General features: G+C 43.4%; 3 protein-coding genes across 4 annotated transcripts; 2 read left to right on the top strand and 1 right to left on the bottom strand.

The window, feature by feature from the left end:
• Nucleotides 1-357: 357 nt before the first annotated feature.
• Nucleotides 358-583, top strand: LOC135228204 (uncharacterized). Its single transcript, XM_064271949.1, has one exon. The coding sequence runs from the start codon at nt 358-360 to the stop codon at nt 490-492; it is 135 nt and encodes a 44-aa protein (XP_064128019.1). The 3' UTR covers nt 493-583.
• Nucleotides 584-802: 219 nt separating this feature from the next.
• DIABLO (diablo IAP-binding mitochondrial protein) lies at nt 803-22,472 on the top strand. 2 transcript variants are annotated; one of them, XM_064272145.1, is made up of 6 exons: nt 803-927; nt 1,770-1,896; nt 6,001-6,132; nt 6,909-7,019; nt 7,192-7,288; nt 20,446-22,451. In XM_064272145.1, the coding sequence occupies exons 1-6, from the start codon at nt 878-880 to the stop codon at nt 20,640-20,642; spliced, it is 714 nt and encodes a 237-aa protein (XP_064128215.1). In that variant the 5' UTR covers nt 803-877; the 3' UTR covers nt 20,643-22,451. The 2 variants fall into 2 exon arrangements, with proteins under 2 accessions (XP_064128215.1, XP_023395019.1); XM_023539251.2 differs by lacking the exon at nt 803-927 and adding an exon at nt 1,048-1,120 and having other exon boundaries at nt 20,446-22,472.
• On the bottom strand, nt 21,386-22,727 carry B3GNT4 (UDP-GlcNAc:betaGal beta-1,3-N-acetylglucosaminyltransferase 4). The gene has a single exon (XM_003420338.3). The coding sequence runs from the start codon at nt 22,631-22,633 to the stop codon at nt 21,545-21,547; it is 1,089 nt and encodes a 362-aa protein (XP_003420386.2). The 5' UTR covers nt 22,634-22,727; the 3' UTR covers nt 21,386-21,544.
• Between the last annotated feature and the right edge of the window lie 384 nt (nt 22,728-23,111).

Below are 23,111 nucleotides of genomic sequence, written 5' to 3' on the forward strand. Positions count from 1 at the left end.
AATGCAGAGGCCAGGTGGAGCAGCCAGCCCAGCCCCAGTGCTCATCTGGCACCGAAGGATGAGTAGAACTTTTGCTTTAAAGGAAATTCTACAGCGTAAATGCAAAGAGAGCATCCAGATGGCTGTTAAGGAGAAAAACAGCACTCTGGGCTTCCTCAGCTTTCCTAGCGTGTCCGCTATTTTGAGGCCAGGACCTGGTCTGCAGCTGCTGACAACAGTCCGCGCGGCAGCGCTCCGCTGATGGCCGATGCACGGCCTGTGGGTGGGAGGACGCGCTCCCGGTCGGTGCTCAGGGCCTCTCCGCGCCGCCCGCAGGTCCTCGGCCCTCGGCCCTCGGCCCTCGGCCCTGCGCTGGCGATGCCGGCCCCGTCCGCCATCCATGTGCTGCAGTTGCTACGGGAGCTGCTGGCCTTCGTGCTGCTCAGCTACACGGTGCTCATCGGGGCGCTGCTGCTGGCCGGCTGGACTACCTACTTCCTGGTGCTGAAGTGACAGCGCCCCGGCCGCTCGGACCCCGCCCCTCACAGCTGCAGGGCCTGCACGTGAACTCCCCCCTCTCGAGGCGTGGTCCTCCCGGGCTCAGTTCCACCCCACCCCTCACGGCGCCGGACTCCGCTCCGCCGGCTGGCGCCCTCAGGCCCAGGGTCCCGCCCACCCATCTGGGGCGGAAGCTCCAGCGGTTGGACGCGGGGCGCGGCCGTTACAGCCGTTACCCTAAGCCACACCCTCTTCCTCCCCGTCTGGCCAATCCCGACTGCTCCCCAGGGGGCGTGGCCATGGGGCGAGGCCTTCTCCGCTGGAGGCGGCCTCGCCCCGCCCCCGCCTTGCTGCGTGGCGTCATTTCCGGCGTCTGCGTCCGGCGTTCACCTGTCGCGGGATGGCGGCTCTGAGGAGTTGGCTGTCGCGGAGCGTCACCTCCTTCTTCAGGTATCGCTGCGGGCTTATAGGAGGGCAGAGACAGAGGGAGGCGGCGCAGAGAGCGCTGCAGCCCCGAGCGCGGCCCCGCCCATGCTCGCGCGGTCTTCCTTCGTCGGCCGAGCGGTCCGCGCCATCCCGCCTCCCTGAGGAGAAGTCTGGCTTCGCCGCTCCTGCCCGAGGCCGGGCGCTTCCCGCCATCATGGTCCGGCCGCAGGTTCCTTTTCCACGGGCAGTTTTTCAGGGATTCTGTCTACTACAAGCGCGTCACCCAGACCTCGGGCCGTCTTCTCGGGTCCCGTTGGCTCATGGAAGTCTCGGAGGAGAGTGCGGGGAGGGGAAAGAGGACGCGGCCAGGTGGGGGGCGGCCCGGAAGGTAGCGGCCTGTCGGAGGCCCTTTGTCCTAAGAGCGGAAGAGGCCCCAGGAAATGGGGGGTCATCTCTCGCACCCTGCTTGCTCCGCTCGGGACGCCTCCAGGGGCAGGGCTCCAGGTGTTCTCTAGCGGGAGTATTAGAGACACCCCAAACCTTAGGTAGATCCTTCCTGCAGAAGCGTTAGTTTGGATATTAGGTTTTTGGAAGGCTTTGAGACAACATTTAAACTTCCTCGTCTGGCATCTGCTGAAAATTGTGAATCCACTGGGCCCGCATTCTTGCATGGGGACGGCTCGCTGGAGCTAAGTAGTGGTTGCCCCTTTGAGCATCACACTCTCTATCCTGCCCTGGCAGTTGACCCTACATGTCACTTAGGGTTCTGCTTGGCCCCAATTTGAGTTTCCAACCTCTGCAAATAAATTGAAGAGAGTTTTACATATTCGTGATTCAGCCTTGTTAAATTTGTTTTCTGTTTCTAGGTACAGACAACTTGTACCTGTCATGGCTAACTTTAAGAAGCGCTGTTTCTCAGAATTGATAAGACCCTGGCACAAAACTGTGGCAGTTGGATTTGGTGTGACCCTGTGTGCAGTCCCTATTGCACAGGTAAGTTAATGTAGTATGGATCAGTATCTCTTGTCTTAGGGTACTGTGTGCTCTTGAAGTCTCAAGTGGGCAATGAAGCATCAGATAAGCTATCATAGTTTTACCCAGTGCTTACACCCAAACCCCTCCACCAAATGACAGTATGCTTTTTACTGTACCGGCAGCTTTTCTTTTTCTTGTTTAATTTTATTGTGCTTTGGGTGAAAATTTACAGCTCAAGTTAATTTCTCATTCAAAAGCTTATACACGTATTTTGTGGCATTGGTTGCAGTCCCCAGAGTGTGACAGCATGCTCCCCCTTTCCACCCTGGGTTCCCTGTGTCCATTCATCCAGCTCCAGTCCATTCCTACCTTCTCAGGCATGGATGGAGCGCTGCTGCCGTCAGCTGTTGTCAGCAGCTGTGGACTAGGTCCTGGCCCTCTTGACTTTGGACAGGAGTTGCCCATTTGGTCTCATATATCTGTTTGAACTAAGAAGCATGTTCCTCACGTGTGTTATTTTTTGTTTTGTAGGCCTGTCTAATCTTTGTTTGAAAAGTGGGCTTTGAGAATGGTTTCATTTTTGAGTTAGCAGAGTGTCAGGGGACCATAGTCTCGGGGGTTCCTCCAGTCTTTGTCAGACCAGTAAGTCTGGTCTTTTTTTATGAATTTGAATTCTGTTTTCATTTTTCTCCCATTCTGTCTGGGACTCTCTGTTGTGATCCCTGTCAGAGCAGTAATTGGTGGTAGCCGGGCACCATCTAGCTCTTCTGGTCTCAGGCTGGTAAAGTCTTGGTTCATGTGGTCCTTTAGTCCTTTTGGCTAATCTTTTTCCTTGTGTCTTTGGTTTTCTTCTCCTTTGTTTCAAAAGGATGGGAGCAATAGATATCTTAGATGGCCGCTCACAAGCTTTTAAGACCCCAGATGCTACTTACCAAAATTAGATGTAGAACATTTTCTTTATGAACTATGTTATGCCGGTTGACCTAGCTATGTCCTGAGACTATGGTCCCCAGGCCCCAGCCCCTCTGTCCGTCAGAAGAATTTGGATGTGTCTAGGAAACTTCTGTGCTTTTGCTTTGGTCCATTTGTGGTGATTTCCCCTTTATTGTGTGGTGTTTTTCCCTGTACCAAAGTTGACACTTCTCTACTATCTAGTTAGTGATTTCCCCTTCTCACCCTCGTAACCATCAAAGAATGTTTTTTTCTGTGTATAAACTTTTTCTTGAATTCTTACAATAGTGGTCTCATACGATATTTGTCTTTTTGTGACTGACTGACTTCACTCAGCATAATGTTCCCCAGATTTTTCCGTGTTGTGAGATGTTTTGCAGATTCATCTTCCTTTATCGTTGCGTAGTATTCCATTGTGTGTATGGACCATAATTTGTTTATCCAAGCATCTTCTTTTCATAGTCAAGTACATATATTCCCATTTTTATTGTCTTGTTTGGTAGGAGCAGCATGTCATGTATAAAGAGGGGAAGAGAGGAATAAGAAGAGCATGTTATAGTCCCTCAACAAAATAGTTTTTTATTTAACTAAAATTTGTTGAGTGGTGTTTATGTGCCACACACTGGGAATGCAAGAGTGAGCAAAACAATTCCTGCTCACATAGAATTTGTATTTTGGCAGGGTGAAAGGAGAGAAAATAAATATATCAGGTGATGATAAGTGCTATGACAAAAACTGAAATAGGATAAGCAAATACGGAGTGGTTTTATTTTGGAAAGGATGGTGAAGGAGGGCTTCTCTGAATGACCTGGGAGAGTGAGCCATGGTAATATCTGGGGGAAGAGCTTTCCAGACAAAAGGCCCAGAAACAAGTATGTCTGATACGTTTGAGGAACATCAAGGAGGTCAGTGTGACTGGAGTAGAATGAGGAAGGGAGAGTACGAGTTGAGGCCAGAGAGTTAGCTGAGGATCAAATCATGTACTGTATATTTTGTGGGCTATTGTAAGGCTCTAGATTTTATTATGAAAAGGAAATCATAGAAGACATTAACACAGGGCTGTTATGATCTGGAAGGAGCCCTGGTGGTACAGTGGTTAAGTCCTTGATTGTTAACCAGAAGGTCGATGGTTCCAATCTACCAGCCTCTAGGCTGGAGAAAGATGTGGCAGTCTGCTTCTGTAAAGATTTACAGCCTTGGAAACCTTATATAGGGTCACTATGGGTCTTGGGTTTTGTTTTTTTTTTTTTTTGGTGTATTATGATCTCCCATAAGTTCAAAAGGTTTAAGCATTTTAAGAAGTTGCTGCATGGAACTAGGAAGACCAATAGGCTACTCCTCTAATCTAGGCTTTCGATGATAGTGACTTGGGCTAGCATGGCAGTAGTGTAGATGGGGGAAGGGAACCTAATCTGATGGGCAGGAGTTGCCGATGGGTTGGATGTGGGGTATACAACTTAGATCCCAAAGTTTTTAAAAAGCTGAAGGTTCCTGAGTGGCACAACGGTGTGTACTTGGCTGGTAATCGAAAGGTTGGCAATTTGAATCCACCAAGATGTAGGATAACTGCTCCACAGAATGTTTTTAATGATTATAATTTTTAAAAACTTATTTTGTTGCTGCTGAGAATATACACAGCAAAACAAATACCAATTCAACCATCTCCAGTGTACAATTCAGTGACACTGATTATATTCTTTCAGTTGTACAACCATTCTTATCCTCCTTTGCCATAGGGTTTTCTTGGCTATAATCTTTAGGGAAGCACATCACCAGGCCTTTATTCTACATCTTGAGTAAAATAAGTCAGTGCTCCCTAAGAAATGGCCCCCCCGTTTTGCTTCCCTTCTGCCCCTAGTAACCACTAATAAACTTCGGTCTGTATACCTCTGCCTGTTCTAGATATTTCATGTAAGTGGGATCATGCAATATTTGTCCTTTCGTGACTGATTTCACATAGCATAATATTTTCATGGTTCATCCATGTTGTAGTATGAATCAGGATTTCATTTCTCTTTATGGCTGAGTAATTACCCATTTATCTGTTGCCGGACATTTGCGTTATTTCTGCCTTTTGGCTTGTGAATAGTGCTGTAGTGAACACTGATGTACAAGTATCTGTTTGTGTTCCTACTGTCAGCTGTTTTGGGTTAAGACCTAAGAGTGGAATTGCTGAATTATCTAGTATTTCTGTTTCACTTTTTGAAGAACTGCCAAACTGTTTTCCACAGTGGTTGTACCATTTTAAAACCCCACAAGCAACAGACAAGGGTTCCAGATTTCTGCACATCCTCACCAACACTTGTTTTGTTTTTCTGATCATATCCTTCCTAGTGTGAGTGAAATAGTATCTCATTGTGGTTTCAATTTCTCTAATTAAGTTGAGCATCCTTTCATCTTCTTTGATGAAATGTCTCTTCACATTCTTTGCTCAGTTTTTGATTGCGTTATTTGTCTTTTTGTTGTTAAGTTGTAGAAGATCCGTGTTTATTCTGGAAAATAAAGCCTTATTCAGTATATGGTGTCTCTAAATTTTCTCTCAGCTGGTAAACAAAGTCCTTTGATTCTATTTTGTCTTTTGTTGCTCTTGCTTTTGGTGTCATATCAGAGAATCCTAAGAATCCATTGTCAAAAGCTAGATCCAAAAGCATTATTTCTCTGTTTCCTTCTAAGAGTTTTATGGCTCTTACATTCAGGCCCCTGATCCATTTTGAGTTATTTGTTTATATGGCATGAACGTTATTCTTCTGCGTGTGGAAATCCAGCACCACTTGTTAAAGAGACTGTTCTTTTTCCTGCTGAATGGGCTTAGCACTCTTGTCGAAAAATCTAGATTCCTATTTTATTGCATTCATTTTTCTAATTCTCTTTGATCCCCTGTCATCCTCCTCTCCTTGCCCCTCCCCTTTCACCTTTCTGAAATCTTAGTGGGCAGAGACTGTATATTATCTTTATATCCCAAACATCTAGTACTATGGTGATGAATGAATTATAATTTCATGAATTTGTAAGTTATAATCACTAATGTTTATTTTATATAAAGAAATATTTAACTCTTTAGAGTAGAGGGAGCATGAAGAAAAATTTAACGTAATTTTACTAAAAGTTAATCCTTGAGTTAAAGCTTGATCTTTAGGTTAGAAGTTGAATGACAGTGTTTGTGTCTTTCAGAAATCGGAGCCTCATTCTCTTAGTAACGATGCATTAATGAGGAGGGCAGTGTCTTTGGTGACAGATAGCACCTCTACCTTTCTCTCTCAGACCACATATGCATTGATTGAAGCAATCACCGAGTATACTAAGGTAAGTGTTCTCTTGTTAAGTCTTCTCTAAAAGGGAGACAGTTTTGATTATCTAAGCCAGAAGTTAGCCAGCGATGACCCATAGGCCACAGCCGGCCTGCTGCCTGTTTTTGTAGTTTCACTGGAGCATGGCCAGGCTTATTGTTCACACATAGTTTCTGGCTGCTTTTGTACTACAGCAGCAGAGGTGAGTAGTTGTGACAGAGTCTGTAGGGCCCACAGTGCCGAAGCTATTTACTCGCTGACCCTTTACAAGAAAGGTCTCGGAGCTCCAGTGTAAACCACTGGTTTTTCAGACTTTCTCCAGGAACCCATTTTTAGGGCAAAATCTTATCTAAGGCAGCCCAGTATATCAAAACAGGGGAGCCAGCCTGGTTCAGTTAAAGCTAAAGGGGTCCAGAGACCACCACCAGCAGCCTTCTCTGTGAGATCAATTCGAGAACCACTGATCTGACCTAATGGGAGAGAGGAGAATATACATATAATCAAAATTATTTAAAAATCTCACTTTTACGTTTATTTTACCTCTATTTTCCAGTTTTTTTCTCAGCCCGTTGAGTTTTCCCTCTGCATCATGTTCTCTTTCTATGTCTGAATTGCTGACAAGCCTTTAAAAATACAAGAGCTGACAGGTGGAGACGCTGTCTGTGCTTCCTGCAGTAATAGTGCAGTTTCAGGGAGGCAATAGGGGCTTCATCTCCCTGAGGTGTGAGTCTCAGTAATTCTCCTAGTAAGTTCCACTGATTTCACTCAGACCTGTTTATTCTACATTTGTAGGCTGTTTATACCTTAATCTCACTGTACCGACAATACACAAGTTTACTTGGGAAAATGAATTCACAGGAGGAAGATGAAGTGTGGCAGGTGATCATAGGAGCCAGGGTCGAGGTAAGCAAAAAGTTATCAGACATTTCTGTACTAGTGCTCCTCCCACATTGTGGTATCTGCATTATTCAATCATATCTAACCCCTAACTATTCTCTAAATATACGGTTTTGAATAAATCCATTCAAGTGTTTAATCTCTTCATGTCATCTGAAGTACTTTGCTTAATTTACAGATGACTTCGAAACAACAAGAATACTTGAAGTTGGAAACAACTTGGATGACTGCAGTCGGTCTTTCAGAGATGGCAGCAGAAGCTGCATACCAAACTGGTAGGTTAAATTTTTCAATAGGGAGGCATCGTTTGAGTTTTTATTCAGCTGTAAAAATGGATTTAGAGAGGAGAGAGAGAGGAATGAGGGAAAGAGATGGAGCTGAGGAGGATATGAACAGAAGGAAAAGACACAGAGAGGCATATAGAGGAGAAAGAGATGGAGGGAGAGAAAGGAGAGATGGAGGACTAGAAAAGATAAACAAAAGAGACATGGAGAGGCACAGGAGAGTAATGGAAAGAAATAGATGGGCGAAGATAGATGGAGCTGAGTGGGAAAGAGGGGAAGAGAGAGAGGAGATATGGAGAGGCACAGAGGAGAAAGATGGACAGGGAGAGATAGGAAGAGAGAGAGGGAAAGATAGAGAAGAGGGATGGGGAGGGAGGGGATAGAGGAGAGGGCTGAGGGGGGAGAGTGAGATGTAGAGGAGGAGGTAGATGGAGAGAGGGATGAAGGAGAGACATGGAGAAACAGAAGGAGTGAGGGAGAGATGGCGAGGAGACACAGAGAGACAGATGGTAGAGATGGAGAGAGCATGGTGGAGGGAGAGATGGAGCTGAGGAAGAGATAAATGAAGAGGAGGGCAATGGAAAGAGACAGATGGAGATAGACAAATGGAGAGGGGGGAGAAGATGGAGTTGAGTGGGATGGAGAAGGGGAGAGAGAAGAGATACAGAGAAACACAGAGGAGAGAGATGGAGAAATAGGCATGGGGAGATGGAGACAGAAGAGAGGGGTGGAAAGGGGGAATAGATGGAGAGACGGAGGAAGAGATGGAAGGAGGAAGATGGATGGAGGGAGAGGAGAGATGGATAGAGAAGAGACAGACAGTGGAGAGATAGTATGATGGAGGGGAGAGATAGAAGAGAGAAGATGGAGAAAAAGAGATGGACAAAGGAAGAGATAGGAGAAAGAGAAAGAAGACATGGAGAGACACATAAAGGAGAAAGATGGAGAGGGAGAGACATGTAGAGGGGGAAACAGGGAGAGATGTAGAGAGGGGAAAGGTGGAGGAGAAGGGGTGAGAAATGGAGAGAGAGAAAAAAGGACAAATAGAGGGAGAGAGGTAACTTACTCAAAAATTGGGCCCTGGTGGTATAGTGGTTAAGAGCCTGGCTGCTAACCAAAATCCACCAGCTGCTCCTTGGAAACCATATGGGGCAGTTATGCTCTGTCTTGTACGGTTGCTATGAGTCAGAATTGATTCAATGGCTATAGGTTTTGTTTTGTTTGATATGTATATTCATGTATGTGTGTATATAGAGAAAGATTTAAGGAATTGGCTCATGCGAATGTGTAGGGCTGGCAAGTTCAAAACACATAAGACACGTTGCGACTCCTACAGGCTTGTGTCCCAAGTTCCTTAGGTCAGGCGATAGAAAAAGTGAAGAGCAAGCATTTTGCCAGAATAACTATTCATAGTCTGGAGCCAGAACACACCCTAAGGAAACTCCATTTTCAACTGCTTGATTACATTATGGAAGGACATCACGTCACCATATCAACTAGTGTTTGGCTAAACCAAACGTGATCTAGCCAAGTTGACACATAAAATGAACCATCATATCACTTTACCTTTCTGACCCTTGGTTTAATCACATGATAATACTTACCTAGCAGAGCTGTTATGAGGTCCGGGGAAGCATAGCCCACAATGTAAGGCACATGATAAAAAAGCAATCAGCAGTAATAATGGAGCCAGGAGTGGTATGAATCTGCAACATTGTTGACAAGGATATCGACAAGGATGTGGCAGAATAGAGGTGGTGTTCCGTTTTGGGGGTTAATTTTCTTCACGTCTAGGTATGATTCTGTTACATACAAGCAGAGATGGTCTAAAGGACTGTTACAATACTTTTGTTTTCTGATTTCAGAATGACAGACTAGGGACTCTAGCACCAAACTTAAAAAGGTAATTGAATACTTAGCCATACTGTAAACAAAAAAGAATTCTTAGTGGACCAAAACTGGAGGAATCAGAGATTCCGAAAACAGACAAGAATGGAATGAAGAGTGATTACCTATGTAGAAGCAGCGTTATAGTCATAGTACACCAGAGGTGGTAGCAGGGTTCCCAGGTGTGGTGAACAGGGAGAAGTGCTATGGCACTGCATCAGGAACATCCCATCAGACCACCTTAGCCACTCCCCAAGCAAGCTTAGAAGAGAAGGGAGAGTGTCGTATAAGTGTTCTCTTAATTAGTTTCTCCAAACTGATTGAAAAGGATCACCAATGTCCAGAGCAAAATTCTTTTTTAAAACAAGCAAAGAACATACAGCAGAAAAGATTCAGAATATAAAGTACACAGAGAAAAATTCTAAAAGCTAACAAATTAAAAACCTACAAGCGAAATCAGTCAATTGCAAAAGGACAAATATAAGACCAACTATTATAAGAACTAGAGAAGCAGTTTAACAGAGAAGAAAATATTCTTTGATGGTTACAAGAGCGGGGAGGGAGGGAAAGAGGGGTATTCACTAATTAGATAGTAGATAAGTTTCATTTTAGGTGAAGGGAAAGGCAATACACAATACAGGAGAGGTCAACACAAATGGACTAAACCAAAAACAAAGGCGTTTCCTTAATAAACTGAACACTTCAAAGGCCAGCGTAGCAGGGCCAGGGATTTGAGGACCATGGTTTCAGGGGACATTTAAGTCAATTGGCATAATAAAATCTATTAAGAAAACATTCTGCATCCCACTTTCGAGAGTGGCGCCTGAGGTCTTAAACGCTAGTAAGCAGCCATCTAAGATCCAACAATTGGTCTCAACCCATGTGGAGCAAGGAAGAATGAAGAACATCAAAGACACAAGGTAATTATGAGCCTAAGAGACAGAAAGGACCACATAAACCAGAGACTGCATTAGCCTGGGACCAGAAGAGCTAGATGGTGCCCGGCCACCATGACTGCCCTGACAGGAAACTCAACAGAGAAACCATGAGGGAGCAGGAGAGCAGTGGGCTGCAAACCCCAAATTTCCATTAAAAAGACCAGACTTAATGGTCAGACAGGGACTGGAGGGACCCCGGAGGCCATGGACCCCAGACCTTCTGTTAGCCCAGGGCAGGAACCATTCCCAAAGCCAGCTCTTCAGACAAGGATTGGACTGGAATAGGGGATGGAAAATGATACTGGTGAAGAACGAGCTTCTTGGATCAAGTGGACACATGAGGCTGTGTTGGCATCTCCTGTCTAGAGGGGAGATGTGAGGGCAGAGGGGGCCAGCAGCTGGCTAAATGGACATTAGGAGAGAAAGTGGAGGGAAGGACTGTGCTATCTTATTAGAGGGAGAGCCATTAGGAGTGTATAGCAAGGTGTATGTAATTTTTGTATGAGAGACTGACCTGATTTGTAAACTTTCACTTAAAGCACAGTAAAAATTAAAAAATAAATAACCTACAAAGGAACTAGACTCAGACATCACTTTTCTTAGCAGCAACATTAGGTGCAGGATGACAATGAATTAATAACTTAGAATTTTGTAGCCAGCTAACTGTCATTCAATGTGAGAGTGAGGTATTTTCAGAGATATAAAGACTCAGAAAGTTTATCACCCTCATGCCCTTTCTGAGAAAACTACTTCAGGAAGAAGGAAAAATTATTTTAGAAAGAAGCGATTGAGATACAAGAATAATAAAATAATTTAGTAAAACTTGTCAGAAGCTCTGATTTTTAAACAAATTTTAAAATAATTAAACCAGTTTGAGGGAAAAGTGAAATAGGCTTAGTTTTTTAGGAGGAGGAGATAGACGTTGGTTTAACATTAGACCTTTGTAAGCACTACAGTACAAAAAGAATTAGTAGAAAGGGGACAAATAAAACTTGATAAATTCGATTAAAGCAGGAAAGGTTTAAAAAGAAATAAAGCCTATTAGAAAATACAGATAAGATATAAGAACAAATTCACACACATCAGTAATCACAACAGCTAAGAAGAGATTAAATCTTATTTAGTAAATGACACTTTTAGATTGTGATCAGAAAATAATTCTAGTTAAAATTGTTTGAAAAAGGCACATCTAAAATGATACAGAAAGTTTGAAAACTAAGCGATAGAAAAAGACGAACTGAACAGTTATTAACAAAAGAAAGCTTTGAAAAGAATCTGGTAGAGAGGAGTCTGGAACAAAATAGTGACATAAGCAGCTGCACGCTCCTACCCCCTCCACAAAACACCAAAAACCCTCAAGCAGAAGTAAGCAGAATCCAGGGTGTCAGAACTGTGGAAAATAGTCAGAGTGGTACAGCAACTAAGCAAATGGTGAGACTTCAATGCGCTACTTTGGTTGGAATATCTAGACAGAAGATCAGTAACGAACTAGAGGACTTTGACAACACTATAAACCAACTAGACCTAACAGACATACATAGAACACGCTACCCTGTTCTATGACAGCAGAATACACATTCATCTCCAGTGTATATGGATTATTCTCCAGGACAGACCATATATTAGGTCACAATAAGTTTTAAAAGATTGAAGTTATACAAAGTATCTAAACCAACCACAATGGAATGAAACTAGAAGTAAAAAAAAAAAAAAAAACTCGAAATTCCACAAACATATAGAACTTATAACAACACACTTTTAAACAACCAGTGGGTCAAAGAAGAAATCCCAAGGGAAATTAGATAGTACTTTAGAGGTTAATTAAAATTAAAGCACAATATACGAAAGTTTATGGAATTCAACAAAGGCAGTGTTCAGAGAGAAATTTATGGCTATAAACACCTGCATTAAAAAAAAATTGACATAGATTCTTAGATATGGTGCCAAAAACATGAGCAACAAAAGACAAAATAGATAAACTAAAATTCATCAAAGTTAAAAACTTCCGTGCAGAGGACTTTGTCAACAAAGCAAAGAGACAGCCTACAGATTGGGAGAAAATTTTGTGGAACCACATACTGGATAAGGGTTTAATTTTCAAAATATATAAAAAGAAACAACAAAAAGACTGCAATAAAAAAATGGGCAAAGAACTTGAATAAATATTTCTCCAAAGAAGATAAACAAGTGGCCAACAAGCACATAAAGAGATGCTCAAGGTCATTAAAAAAACCCAAAACCTACTGCCGTGGAGTAGATTCCGACTCATAGCGACCCTATAGGACAGAGTAGAACTGCCCCATAGAGTTTCCAAGGCGCACCTGGTGGATTTGAACTGCCAGCCTCTTGGTTTGCAGCTGTAGCACTTAACCACTACGCCACCAGGGTTTCCTCAAGGTCATTAGGGAAATACAAATCAAAACCACAATGGGATACCATTTCACTCCCACTAGGACAGTTATGATGAAAAAGAGAAAAGAACAGGTGTTGGAGAAATTGGATCCCGCATCCTCTGCTGGTTGGAATGTGAAATGATACAGCCACTGGAAGACAGTTTGTCTGTTGCTCAAAAAGTTAAACATAAAATTACTATATGAACCAGAAATTCCACTTGTAGGTATGTGCACTAGAGAGCTGGAACACAAACAGATCATTGTACACTAGTGTTTGTTGTAACACTATTCACAGTAGCCAAGAAGTAGAAACAGCCTAAATGTCTATCAGCAGATGAATGGATAAACAAAATTGGTATGTACATACAGTGGCGTATCATCCAGAGACAGAAATGAAGTCGTGATTCCTGCATTGACATGGATAAACCTTGAAAACATTATACTAAGTCAGTCACAAACAGACAAATAGTGTATGATCCCTCTTGATACGCAATATCTAGAATAGGCAGAGGTATAGAGACCAAAGCTTCTTGGTAGCTACCAGGGGTAGGAGGGAGGGGAACAGGGGGACTCAATGCTTAGGGGACCAACCAAACCAAACCCAGTGCCGTTGAGTCGATTCCAACTCATAGCGACCCTATAGGATAGAGTAGAACTGCCCCATAGGGTTTCCAAAGAGCGCCTGGCAGATTCAAACTGCCGACCCTTTGGTTAGCAGCCGTAGCACTTAACCACTACGCCACCAGGGTTTCCTGCTTAGGGGACACCAAGCACCTATTAAAGGTGATTTGGAAACAAGGGCAATAGTTGTACAACATGCTGAACATAACTAATGTCACCAAAGATTGTTAAAATGTCAGATGTTATATATGTATGTACCACAATAAACAAAAGAAAGTTAAGCATAGAATTACCATGCCATACCCATTGCTGGCAAGTCGATTCCAACTCATAGAGACCTTATAGGACAGAGTAGAACTCCCCCATAGGGTTTCCAAGGCTGTAATCTTTACGGAAGCAGACCGCCACATCTTTCTCCTGCGGAGCCGCTAATGGGTTCAAACCATCGACCTTTTGGTTAGCAACCTAGCGCTTAATCACTGTGCCACATGAGCTTCTAGAATTACCATATGACCCCGTAATTTCACTCCTAGGTATATACCCAAAATAATTGAAAGCAGGAATGCAAACATTCTTGTACACCAGTGTTCACTGTAGCGCTACTCACAATAGCCAAAAGGTGCAAACAACCTAAATGTCCACCGGCAGATGGTAAACAAAATGTTTATACATATAATGGAATATTACTCAGAAAGAGAAATGAATTTCTGATACATGCCACGACATAGCTGAACCTTGAAAACATCGTGCTAAGTGAAACAAGGCAGTTATAGAAGGACAAGTATTGTATGATCCCACTTATGTGAAATATTAGTATAAGTAAATGTATAGAGACCAAAGTTTATTAGTGGTTACCAAGGGCAGAAAGAAGGGGAAGGGTGCAGTTGTTGCTTAGGGAACACTTTGTTTCTGTTAAGGGTGATGGAAAAGTTTGGAAACAGATAGTGGTAATGGTTACACATGATGAATGTAATTAATGTCATTGAATTGTATGTGTAAAATATGTTGCTATGGCAAATGTTTTATTTTTTATTACAATAATTAAAAAATGTGGTACTGGCATAAGGATAAACATGCACCAATAGATTAGAATTCAGTGACCAAAAATAAACTCATACATCTATGGTCAGATGATCTTTCACAAGGCCACCAAGTCCATTGAATTCGGAATGAATAGCCTCTTCAAAAATGGTGCTGGATCACTGGGTCTTCACATGCAAAGGGATGAAGTTGGACCCACACCTCATACCATATACAAAAAATTAACTCCAAATGGCTCAATGACCTAAATATAAGAACTAAACCATAAAACTCTTAGAAGAACACACATGGGTAAAGCTTTCAGACCTTGTTTTTGACAGTTGATTCTTAAATGTGACAACAAAAGCATGACCAAAAGACAAAATAGATAAATTGGACTTCATCAAAATTAAAAATTTCTGTACATGAAAAACTATCGACAAAATGAAGAAACCAAACCACCTAGAGATTGGAATAAAAATATTTGGAAGCCATAGATCTAATAAGGGTTTACTATCCAGTATATATAAACAACTTCTGTAACTCAACAAAAATACCAACAACCCAACTAAAATGTCTATTTTGGAGAAAAAGACATATATCCAAAGAAGACAAATGGTCAACAAGCACATGAAAAGACGCTCAAATTATTAGTCACTAGAGAAGTGCAAATAAAACCATAATGAAATACCATTTCACCTCCACTAGGACAGCTATGATCAGAAAACAAGGCAGGGATATGGAGAAATTGGAACCCTCATCTATTGCTGGCGGGAATATAAAATGGTATAAAAGAAAAAAACAGTTTAGCAGTTCCTCAAGTATAAAAGAAAAAAACAGTTTAGCAGTTCCTCAAAAAGTTGAACATGGAATGACCATATAACCGAGCAGTTCTACTCCTAGGTATGCATTTAAGAGAATTGTAGGCAGAGACTCAAATAGATAATTGTACCCCAACGTTCAATGCAGGAGTATCCATAAGACAAAAGGTGGGAACAGCCTAGCCAGTCATCAACAGTGAATGGATAAACAAACTGTGGTACATCCATACCATGGAGTAATACTCAGCCATAAAGTGAAATGTCCTGATTCATGCAACAACATAGATGAACCTTGAAAACATGCTTTGTGAAATAAGTCACAAAAGGACAAATACTGTATGATCCCACTTATATGAAATATCTAGAATAGGCAGAGGTATACAGACCAAAGTTTATTGGTGGTTACCAGGGGTGAAAGGGAGGGGAAAAGAGGGAGCCATTCCTTAGGGACTACTCAATTTCTCTTAAGTGTGATGGAAAAAATTCTAAACAGATAATTGGTTGTACAGCACAGTGAAGGCAGTTCATGTTACTAAATTGTACATGTAAAAAATGTTGAAATGGGAAAAGTTTTGTATATATTTCTACCATGAAAAAGAAAAAGCCTCTGAGGGGAACTGGTCTGAGATTAAAAGTCACCAGGTGTGCTGACAATTTGTGTATGTATAATTATTAAAAGGAGGCTTGTAAATAAATATCAGTCATAGGAACTGTGGTAGCAGTCTGTATAGGCTACATACAGTGGGGGCACACATAAGGAAGCAATAAATTCTATGTTGAGTGGTGATAGCTTAGAAAAGGTTTCAGAGAGCTGAGGATTAAGCTGAGTGTAAGAAACTCAGTGGGTGAGTGGGAAAGGGCAGTTCTGAGCAGAATGAGCAGTACAATCACAGTCTTGGGTTGAGGGGGGATGCTTTACTCTGACCTCAGCTATATTATATATGTATTCTTTTTAAAAGTCAATATGCCAACCCCAAAATTTAATGGAATGTGAAAAACCAATTTGAAATGGATCGAGGTCTAAATGTGAGAACTAAGATCATAAAATTCTTAGAAGAAAACAGAGAGTCATGGCTACAGGACCTAGTTTTGAACAATGGATTTTCAGAGATGACACCAAAAGCCCGAGCAGCAAAAGACAAAACAGATTATTTAAATGAGACCTCATAAAAATTAAAAACTGTTGTTCATCAAAAGACTATCAACAAAGTGTAAAGACAACCTACAGCTGGGAGAACGTTTTTGGGAACCATATATCTGATAAGGGTCTAATATCAAAAATGTATTAAAAAATTCTACAACCTAACAACAAAAAGACAAACAACACAATCAAAAAATACACAAAGGACTTAAAGAGACATTTCACCAAAGAGGATATACAAATGAATGGCCAATAAGCACATAAAAATATACTCAATATCATAAGCCATTAAAAACCAAAACTGTTGCTGTCCAGTCGATTACAACTCATAGCAACCCTATACAGAGATGGAAGTCAAAACCACAACGAGATATCACTGCACCCCTACTAGAATGGCTACAATTTATTTTTTAAAACGACAGGTGTTAGTGAGAATGCAGAAATTGGAACCTTGATCCACAGCTGGTGGAACACAAAATGGTACAGCCACTGTAGAAAATAATTCGGCAGTTCCTTAAAAAGTTGAACATTGAACTGCTATACGACCCGGCAATCCCAATTCTCAAATCCACTCCTGGATATATACCCAGAAGATTTGAAAGCAGGAACACAAACAAACTTTTACAATGTCATTAAAAAAAAAAAAAACCACCACTGCCGTCAAGCTGATTCTGACTCATGGCAACCCCATGTGTTAGAGTGGAACTGCTCTGTAGGACTTTCTTGGCTATAATCTTTAGGGAAGCAGATCACAAGGCCTTTCTGCATGGTAAATGGGTGAGTTTGAACCACCAACCTTTAGGTTTATAGTTGAGTGCAAACTTTTCACCACGCAAGGACCTGATTTAGCCATTTGAAAAAAAACCCACTGCTGTCGAGTTGAATCCAACTCAGCAACCCTATAGGATAAGGTAGGTCTGCCCCATAGGGTTTCCAGGGCTGTAATCTACCGAAGCAGACTGCCGCATCTTTATCCCGTGAAACGGCTGGTAGAATTGAACCGCCAACCTTGCGGTTAGTAGCCGAGTGCTTCACTACCTTGCCACCAGTGCTCCTTCCATTAGCCATTAAAAAAAAAAAAAACAGTGAGATACCACCTCACTTCCATTAGAATGGCTATGAGGTTAAAAAAAAAAAAAAAAAAAGGGAAAACAAGTGTTAGCGAGGATGTGGAGAAATTGAAACCCTCATCCATTGCTGCTTGGAATGCAAAATGGTACAGCCACTGTGGAAAATCATCTGCCATTTCCTCAAAAAAGTGAACATAGAACCAACTACCATATGACACAGCAATCCCAATCCTCGGTGTATATCCAGAAGTGAAGACAAACAGAAACCTGCTTACCAGTGTTGGTGGCAGCACTATTCAAGATCGCCAAAGTCCCTCAGCAGGTGAATGGATAAGCAGAATGTGGTGTATACGTGTAGTGGAATAGTACTCAGCCATAAAGAGAGGTCAGTCCTGGATGAACCTTGAAAACAGTATGCTGATACTGTATGATCTCGTTTATATGAAATAAGCAAATATATAGAAACCACAGATAAGTGGTTACCAGGGGTGAGAGGGAGGGGAAAGTTGGAGTTAGTGTTTAGGGGGGCACCGAATATATGTTAAGGAGCTGTGGTGGCACAGTGGTTAAGCACTCAGCCGCTAACCAAAATGTAGGTGGTTGGAACCCACCAGCAGCTCCATGGGAGAAAGATGTGGCAGCCTGCTTCCACAAAGATTATAGCCTTGGAAACCCTATGTTTTCCTCTGTATCCTAGAGGGTTGCTGAGTCAGAAGGGATTCCACAGCAGTGGGTTTCAGAATTTATGTTAATGGTGGTGGAATAAGTCAAAAAAGGATAGTGACAGTGGTATAACACGAAGAGTGTGATCAGTGTCACTGAATTAGACATGTAAAAATCATTGAATCGGGAAATGTTTTCTATTTTACCACAGTTTTTAAAAGCTGGCAGAACAATAATAGAATCAGAAAAAGAACTCAAGGGACAGAACAACTCATCAAGAAGATACCAATTATGAAATGTGTACCTAATGAGGCAAAAACTGGTAGCATTACAAGAAGTTGAGCTTTATATATACATCTTGGAAAGTCACTGATCAAGAAGACCAAAAAATTAAAGCTGTTAAGTAAGGATTGGGAAAGAGTGGTTTTAACAAGCTTGAAAATAAATGTGTTTCATTTTGCTCTATATATACTTAAGAGATTGAAAAAAAAAAATGACACCATATATATGACACTATATATTTATATGTAATATATGGTATGTTTTATATATATAAATTATATATAAAGATATAAAAAATACATATTATATATGTATATACTTTATCCCTCAAAAGAAAATACATTCTTTCAAACACAGAATGTGTACAGAAATTGATTTTGCACCATGTGACAAAGGAAGACTCAGCAAATTGCACGAGAAGGTTGATAGGCCACACTCGCTAACCTTCAGTCCCCACCAAAAGAAATTCCTTACATCTATAAAATTTTAAAACATGCTTGAAGAAAACCACAGGCTAAAAAAGAAACCAAAATGGAAATTTAAAAATATTTTCATTTTTAAATAAAAATGTAGAACAGTGATGGCAAACAGTGCATAGCAGATGGGAGTGGAGGGGGTAGCCAAAGTAGTATTTAAACCCAGTGAACCCAGTGCCCTCGAGTCAATTCCGACTCATAGGGACCCTATAGGATGGAGTAGAACTGCCCCATAGAGTTTCCAAGGAGCGCTTAGAGCTTTACATTTTTAACGGCATTTCTCTTAAATACAAAGAACAGCAGCCACGAATGACAGGTACGGGCCACTGTTAACGTGAAGTACAGAAAGTAAACTTTTAATTCGATAAGTTAGAGAAAGTAGAGTCATGATAATAATAGTATAAGAAGAAATTAAGTAGAAATAGTTGATTATAAAAGGCAAGCTCTAGTTTTTTTGTTTTTTTTTTTTAAGATTGAAAAATAGGCAAAGATTTGTCAAATACGACTTTTTAAAGAATAAAAGTAGCATCAGGAAGGGGTGTTTTAGATACGGAGTGGTCTTTTAATTATGAGAATATTATCTGTATGTAAATCCTAAATTTGGCCAAGTAGTGGAGAAGAATCTAAGTAAGACCAGTACACATAAACAGGTTGAAATAGGGTTCAGAGTTTGTGCCCAAAAAATGGACACCAGACTAAGGTTGTTTTGTGGGAGAGTTTAACAAATATCCAGGAAAGATAATTCCTATGTAATAGAAAGTATACTAGTATATAGAAAATGACAAGCCTTGCAACTATTATAATTTTATAAAACAAGCATAGCCCTGATCCCAAAGTGGGCTAGAGCACCACCCCCCCCAAAAAAAAACAAACTGTAGTTCAGCATCACTTACAGATGTAAATCAAATGTTATGTGCCCTAAAAATGCCATGATGATCAACATTGAAAAAGAAAGCATTAACATAATTCACTGTTTGAGATCCTCTCTACAATAGACTAAAGGAGAAGCGCCATGTAATCAAATGAATATATGCTGCAGACTCTTCAATAAAATGCCCTACCCATTTCTGATTTAAATCTGAGTGCAATTATGAATAGAGGGATTTTTCTTAGCATGGTCAGTTCTGCATACTAGTGAACATTATACGAGTCAGAAATACGAGGTGAGTGCTGTTCTCTTGCAGTCCCTTTCAGCATTGTACTGAAGGCCCTCCTTGGTACAGTAAGACAGAAAACAACACCCCAGACGTTCTATAGATAAATTGAAAAATAAGCTTATCCGTATGATGAAATACACTAGCAGCAGGTAAATGGAATAATAGAGCTAAGAAACATTTTTAAATGAAAAAAGCAATTCCAAAGTAAGTTCAATGATTAACTTTTATGTCATTATGTAAATTTATAGGAACAAAATATTTGCATCTCTTTGCATTCCATATATAAATTTTTAAAAGGAGGGAAAGACACTCTCGAAACTCCCAGCAGAGGTGATCTCTGAAGATTGGGTAGGGCAATCAAAAGAGCTTTGATAATTAGTGAGCTTTTTTCAAAAAGAGATGTATAGTTAAAACTTTAATAAAACATCTGTACTAAGCTGTGTAGCTATAAAAATGATTGGGGGCATTGCATTCAACAACTGTAATAATGATAGCTGCTGATAAGAAAAATACTGGGGGTTTTGACAGTGAGCACTGATGACTGGCTGCAGGCCTGAGCGGGGATGGATGTGGAGGGGGCAGAGCCGGGCGCCGGGCCCAGACGACGCGCACAGAGTCCCAGGCTCCACGTGTCCACTCGGGCCCGCTCGTCGAGCTGAACCGTCCCCTCTTTTGGCAGGAGCAGACCAGGCCTCGATCACGGCCCGAAACCACATCCAGCTGCTGAAGTCGCAGGTGCAGGAGGTGCGCCAGCTCTCCCAGAAGGCAGAGATCAAGTTGGCAGAGGCACAGACAGAGGAACTCCGGCAGAAAACTCAAGAGGACAGAGAGGAGAGGGCCGGGCCGCAGCAGGAGGCCTACCTGCGCGAGGATTGAGGGCCTGCACCGCTGCCGTATCTGCTCACTGGAGTTAGGGGAGCCCGGGGCCCCGCAGTTTACCCTGCAGAGGAGAGGCGGCAGGTCCTGGCCCCTCAGGCCAGAGGCATCTGTGAGTTGAGTGCCTGCCCCTTCCCCTGGGGTCTCAGGCCTGTACTGGGCCTGGTTTCTGGCCTTTGGGCTCTGTACCCTGTTTAACAGTTCACCCCACTTGGCACAGCTGCCCTCTCACCCACTGGTCTTGTTACCTCACCCCCAAAAGCATCTCACCAACTTGGCCCCGGGGGAGGGGAAAGGGGGCTTTTTGTCATGCCTGTAAGTTCAGTAGCTGTTTAACCTCAGTTTTCGATCTTATTCACGTTTTCAAATATGTAGTATTTGCACCCTCCAGAGGGATGTGAGTTTGGAGCAGGCTGTCCTGTTTCTAAGCTTTCTTTTTAAGTGTTTCTAATGCCTTCTCTGATCTGGCCCCACTGCCTAGTAAGGACAGCTCAGGCCGAAAGGGACAAGCTCATCTTGGAAGGAATGAGTGGTGTGAGCCGGTGCTCTCAGCAGGACCTATTCTACCACATGCCTCGGTTTCTTTCTTTACTGTGAGTCTCCCTGTTGTATCCAAAGGAGAAAAAGATTTTTTTTTTCCATTTAAAAAAGTGTGTGTCTCTCTCTTAGCCTCCCTCCTCCAGCCCCAGAATGGCAGAGCCCCAACTTGCTCCAGGATTCCTCCCATTCAGCATACACCATACAAGTCAGCCAGCTTTCAGTGATTTTAATCCAAGTTAGCAGGGTTGGGAGGAGGGGTTACAGAAACGGTCGCTTCCTACAGACCAGCAAGGGTCAATTTTCAAGGTGCTCCGTTTCCCATCGTGATAGAAAATCAACACAGTCCACTCTGAGGCTGCTGTTCAACTCGTCCCTCGGGGCTGGGGCAGGGGAGCGGCACAGCTGAGCCCCTCATCTGTCACCAGCGCCCACATGGTCCACATCTCCAGGGGGCTGAGGTGGTGTACCAGCAGGAGCCCTCTGTACAGGCGGGGGTCCAGGGGCCGCTGTATCCCAAATGTCTTGAAGCCAGCGTGGTGTGTGGGGCTGACACCCAACTTCCTCAGGCACATGCCCACGAAGACGTCGTCAATGGGAAAGAGTTCAGCTTCCTCCATGGCTGCTCGCAGGCGCCACACAGTGGCTCTGGACATGACGTAGCCTCCGCCCCCAGCATAGGGCGGGTAGTGGCGGGCTCTGTACATGGAGGGTGGGATGAAGTATTTGACCTTGGTGTTCCTGTTGGGCAGAGCCTGGCAGATGACATCTCCCACCAGGAGGTCCTGGGCTGGGTCCCAGCCGTCCAGGAACTCCAGCACATTGGGGATATGGACAAAGATACCGTCATCTCCGTTTAGCACCAAGTGGGCCTGGGGGCAGGCTGCCGCCACCCAGCGCTGCAGGTGCAGCTCCTTGAGCGTCAGGTTGAAGAAGTCCTGCACAAAGTCCCACTGCAGGATGTCAGCAAACTCCCGGCTCTCATAGGCCAGCAGCTGGGCCGGGGGCGTAGGTCCCGCCACTCCTAGGAGGAACACCAGCTTCAGCCGCCGGCCTCCAGCCCGACCCCATGTGCTTCGAATGGCTGCCCGCCGCTCCACGTGGCCAGGCTGCGACTTGATGGCCAGGAGCAGGAAGGTGTCCTGGGCACAGCCTGAAGGCTCCAGCAGGATGGAGAAGTTGCGGCAGTGGCGGTAGGTCAAGAAGAGGCGGTGGCGACTCGGAAGGGACAGGGAGGCGTTAGCCACCGTGTGGTTGGGCAGACACTGGCTGTGGCGGTGTCCTGGGGGGGCCCAGAAGGGCTGGCTGGCCACAGGGCCCCCCGCCAGCATAGCCTCCTTCTTGAAGAAGAGCAGGCAGCTGAGCAGCAGCACCGCCAGGCTGTAGAGGACCAGCCAGCCCAGCCTGCGCAGCATGACTGTCCTGCAAGGAGAGAGCAGTGAGCACAACCCCATGCCCTCCTACCCCCTGGCATGACCACATCTATGTCCCTCCTGCCTCTTGGACTTCCTTCTGTTTATTCTTCCCAGTGTGTCTTCTGGCTCTTTCCAGAGCCCTGTTCCCGGAGGGCGGGGGGTGGGGGGGGGGGCACAAGCACACAGCTAAGCTTCCCCTCCCTTCTGCCACATCTGGGATCTTGGGACAGCTGTTTCTACAGAAGCGCTTGCAGCTGCTCTAACACTGAGGCCCACAAGAGCCCTCAGCGTTTCCCAGGAAACTCTAGTACCTTACAAGTTGTAGTGAAAATGCAGAGCTTAGTTTTTCATTCTAAGCATGAAACCTGACATCTGATCTTCAGGGCTCTCAAGCCTAAACTTAAACCCCTTCTGAACTGCTTCTGCCTGTGTGGCAGTGACCACCCGAGAGCATAGCCCTTCACAGCTGCCTGAGCCTTAGCGGTCTGAGTTTCCTTGTGGGACCAGTGGAGTTGGG

The sequence above is a fragment of the Loxodonta africana genome, chromosome 19 (genome assembly GCF_030014295.1).
Source record: "Loxodonta africana isolate mLoxAfr1 chromosome 19, mLoxAfr1.hap2, whole genome shotgun sequence".
NCBI classification, from domain to species: Eukaryota; Metazoa; Chordata; class Mammalia; order Proboscidea; family Elephantidae; genus Loxodonta; species Loxodonta africana.

Excerpts from the sequence above, each read along its gene's own strand:
- DIABLO (XM_064272145.1), top strand. The coding sequence starts at position 878 with ATGGCGGCTCTGAGGAGTTGGCTGTCGCGGAGCGTCACCTCCTTCTTC. Across the intron at positions 6,133-6,908 it reads CAATCACCGAGTATACTAAG|GCTGTTTATACCTTAATCTC; the intron begins GTAAGTGTTCTC and ends CTACATTTGTAG. Across the intron at positions 7,289-20,445 it reads AGAAGCTGCATACCAAACTG|GAGCAGACCAGGCCTCGATC; the intron begins GTAGGTTAAATT and ends CTCTTTTGGCAG.
- LOC135228204 (XM_064271949.1), top strand. The coding sequence starts at position 358 with ATGCCGGCCCCGTCCGCCATCCATGTGCTGCAGTTGCTACGGGAGCTG.
- B3GNT4 (XM_003420338.3), bottom strand. The coding sequence starts at position 22,633 with ATGGGGTTGTGCTCACTGCTCTCTCCTTGCAGGACAGTCATGCTGCGC.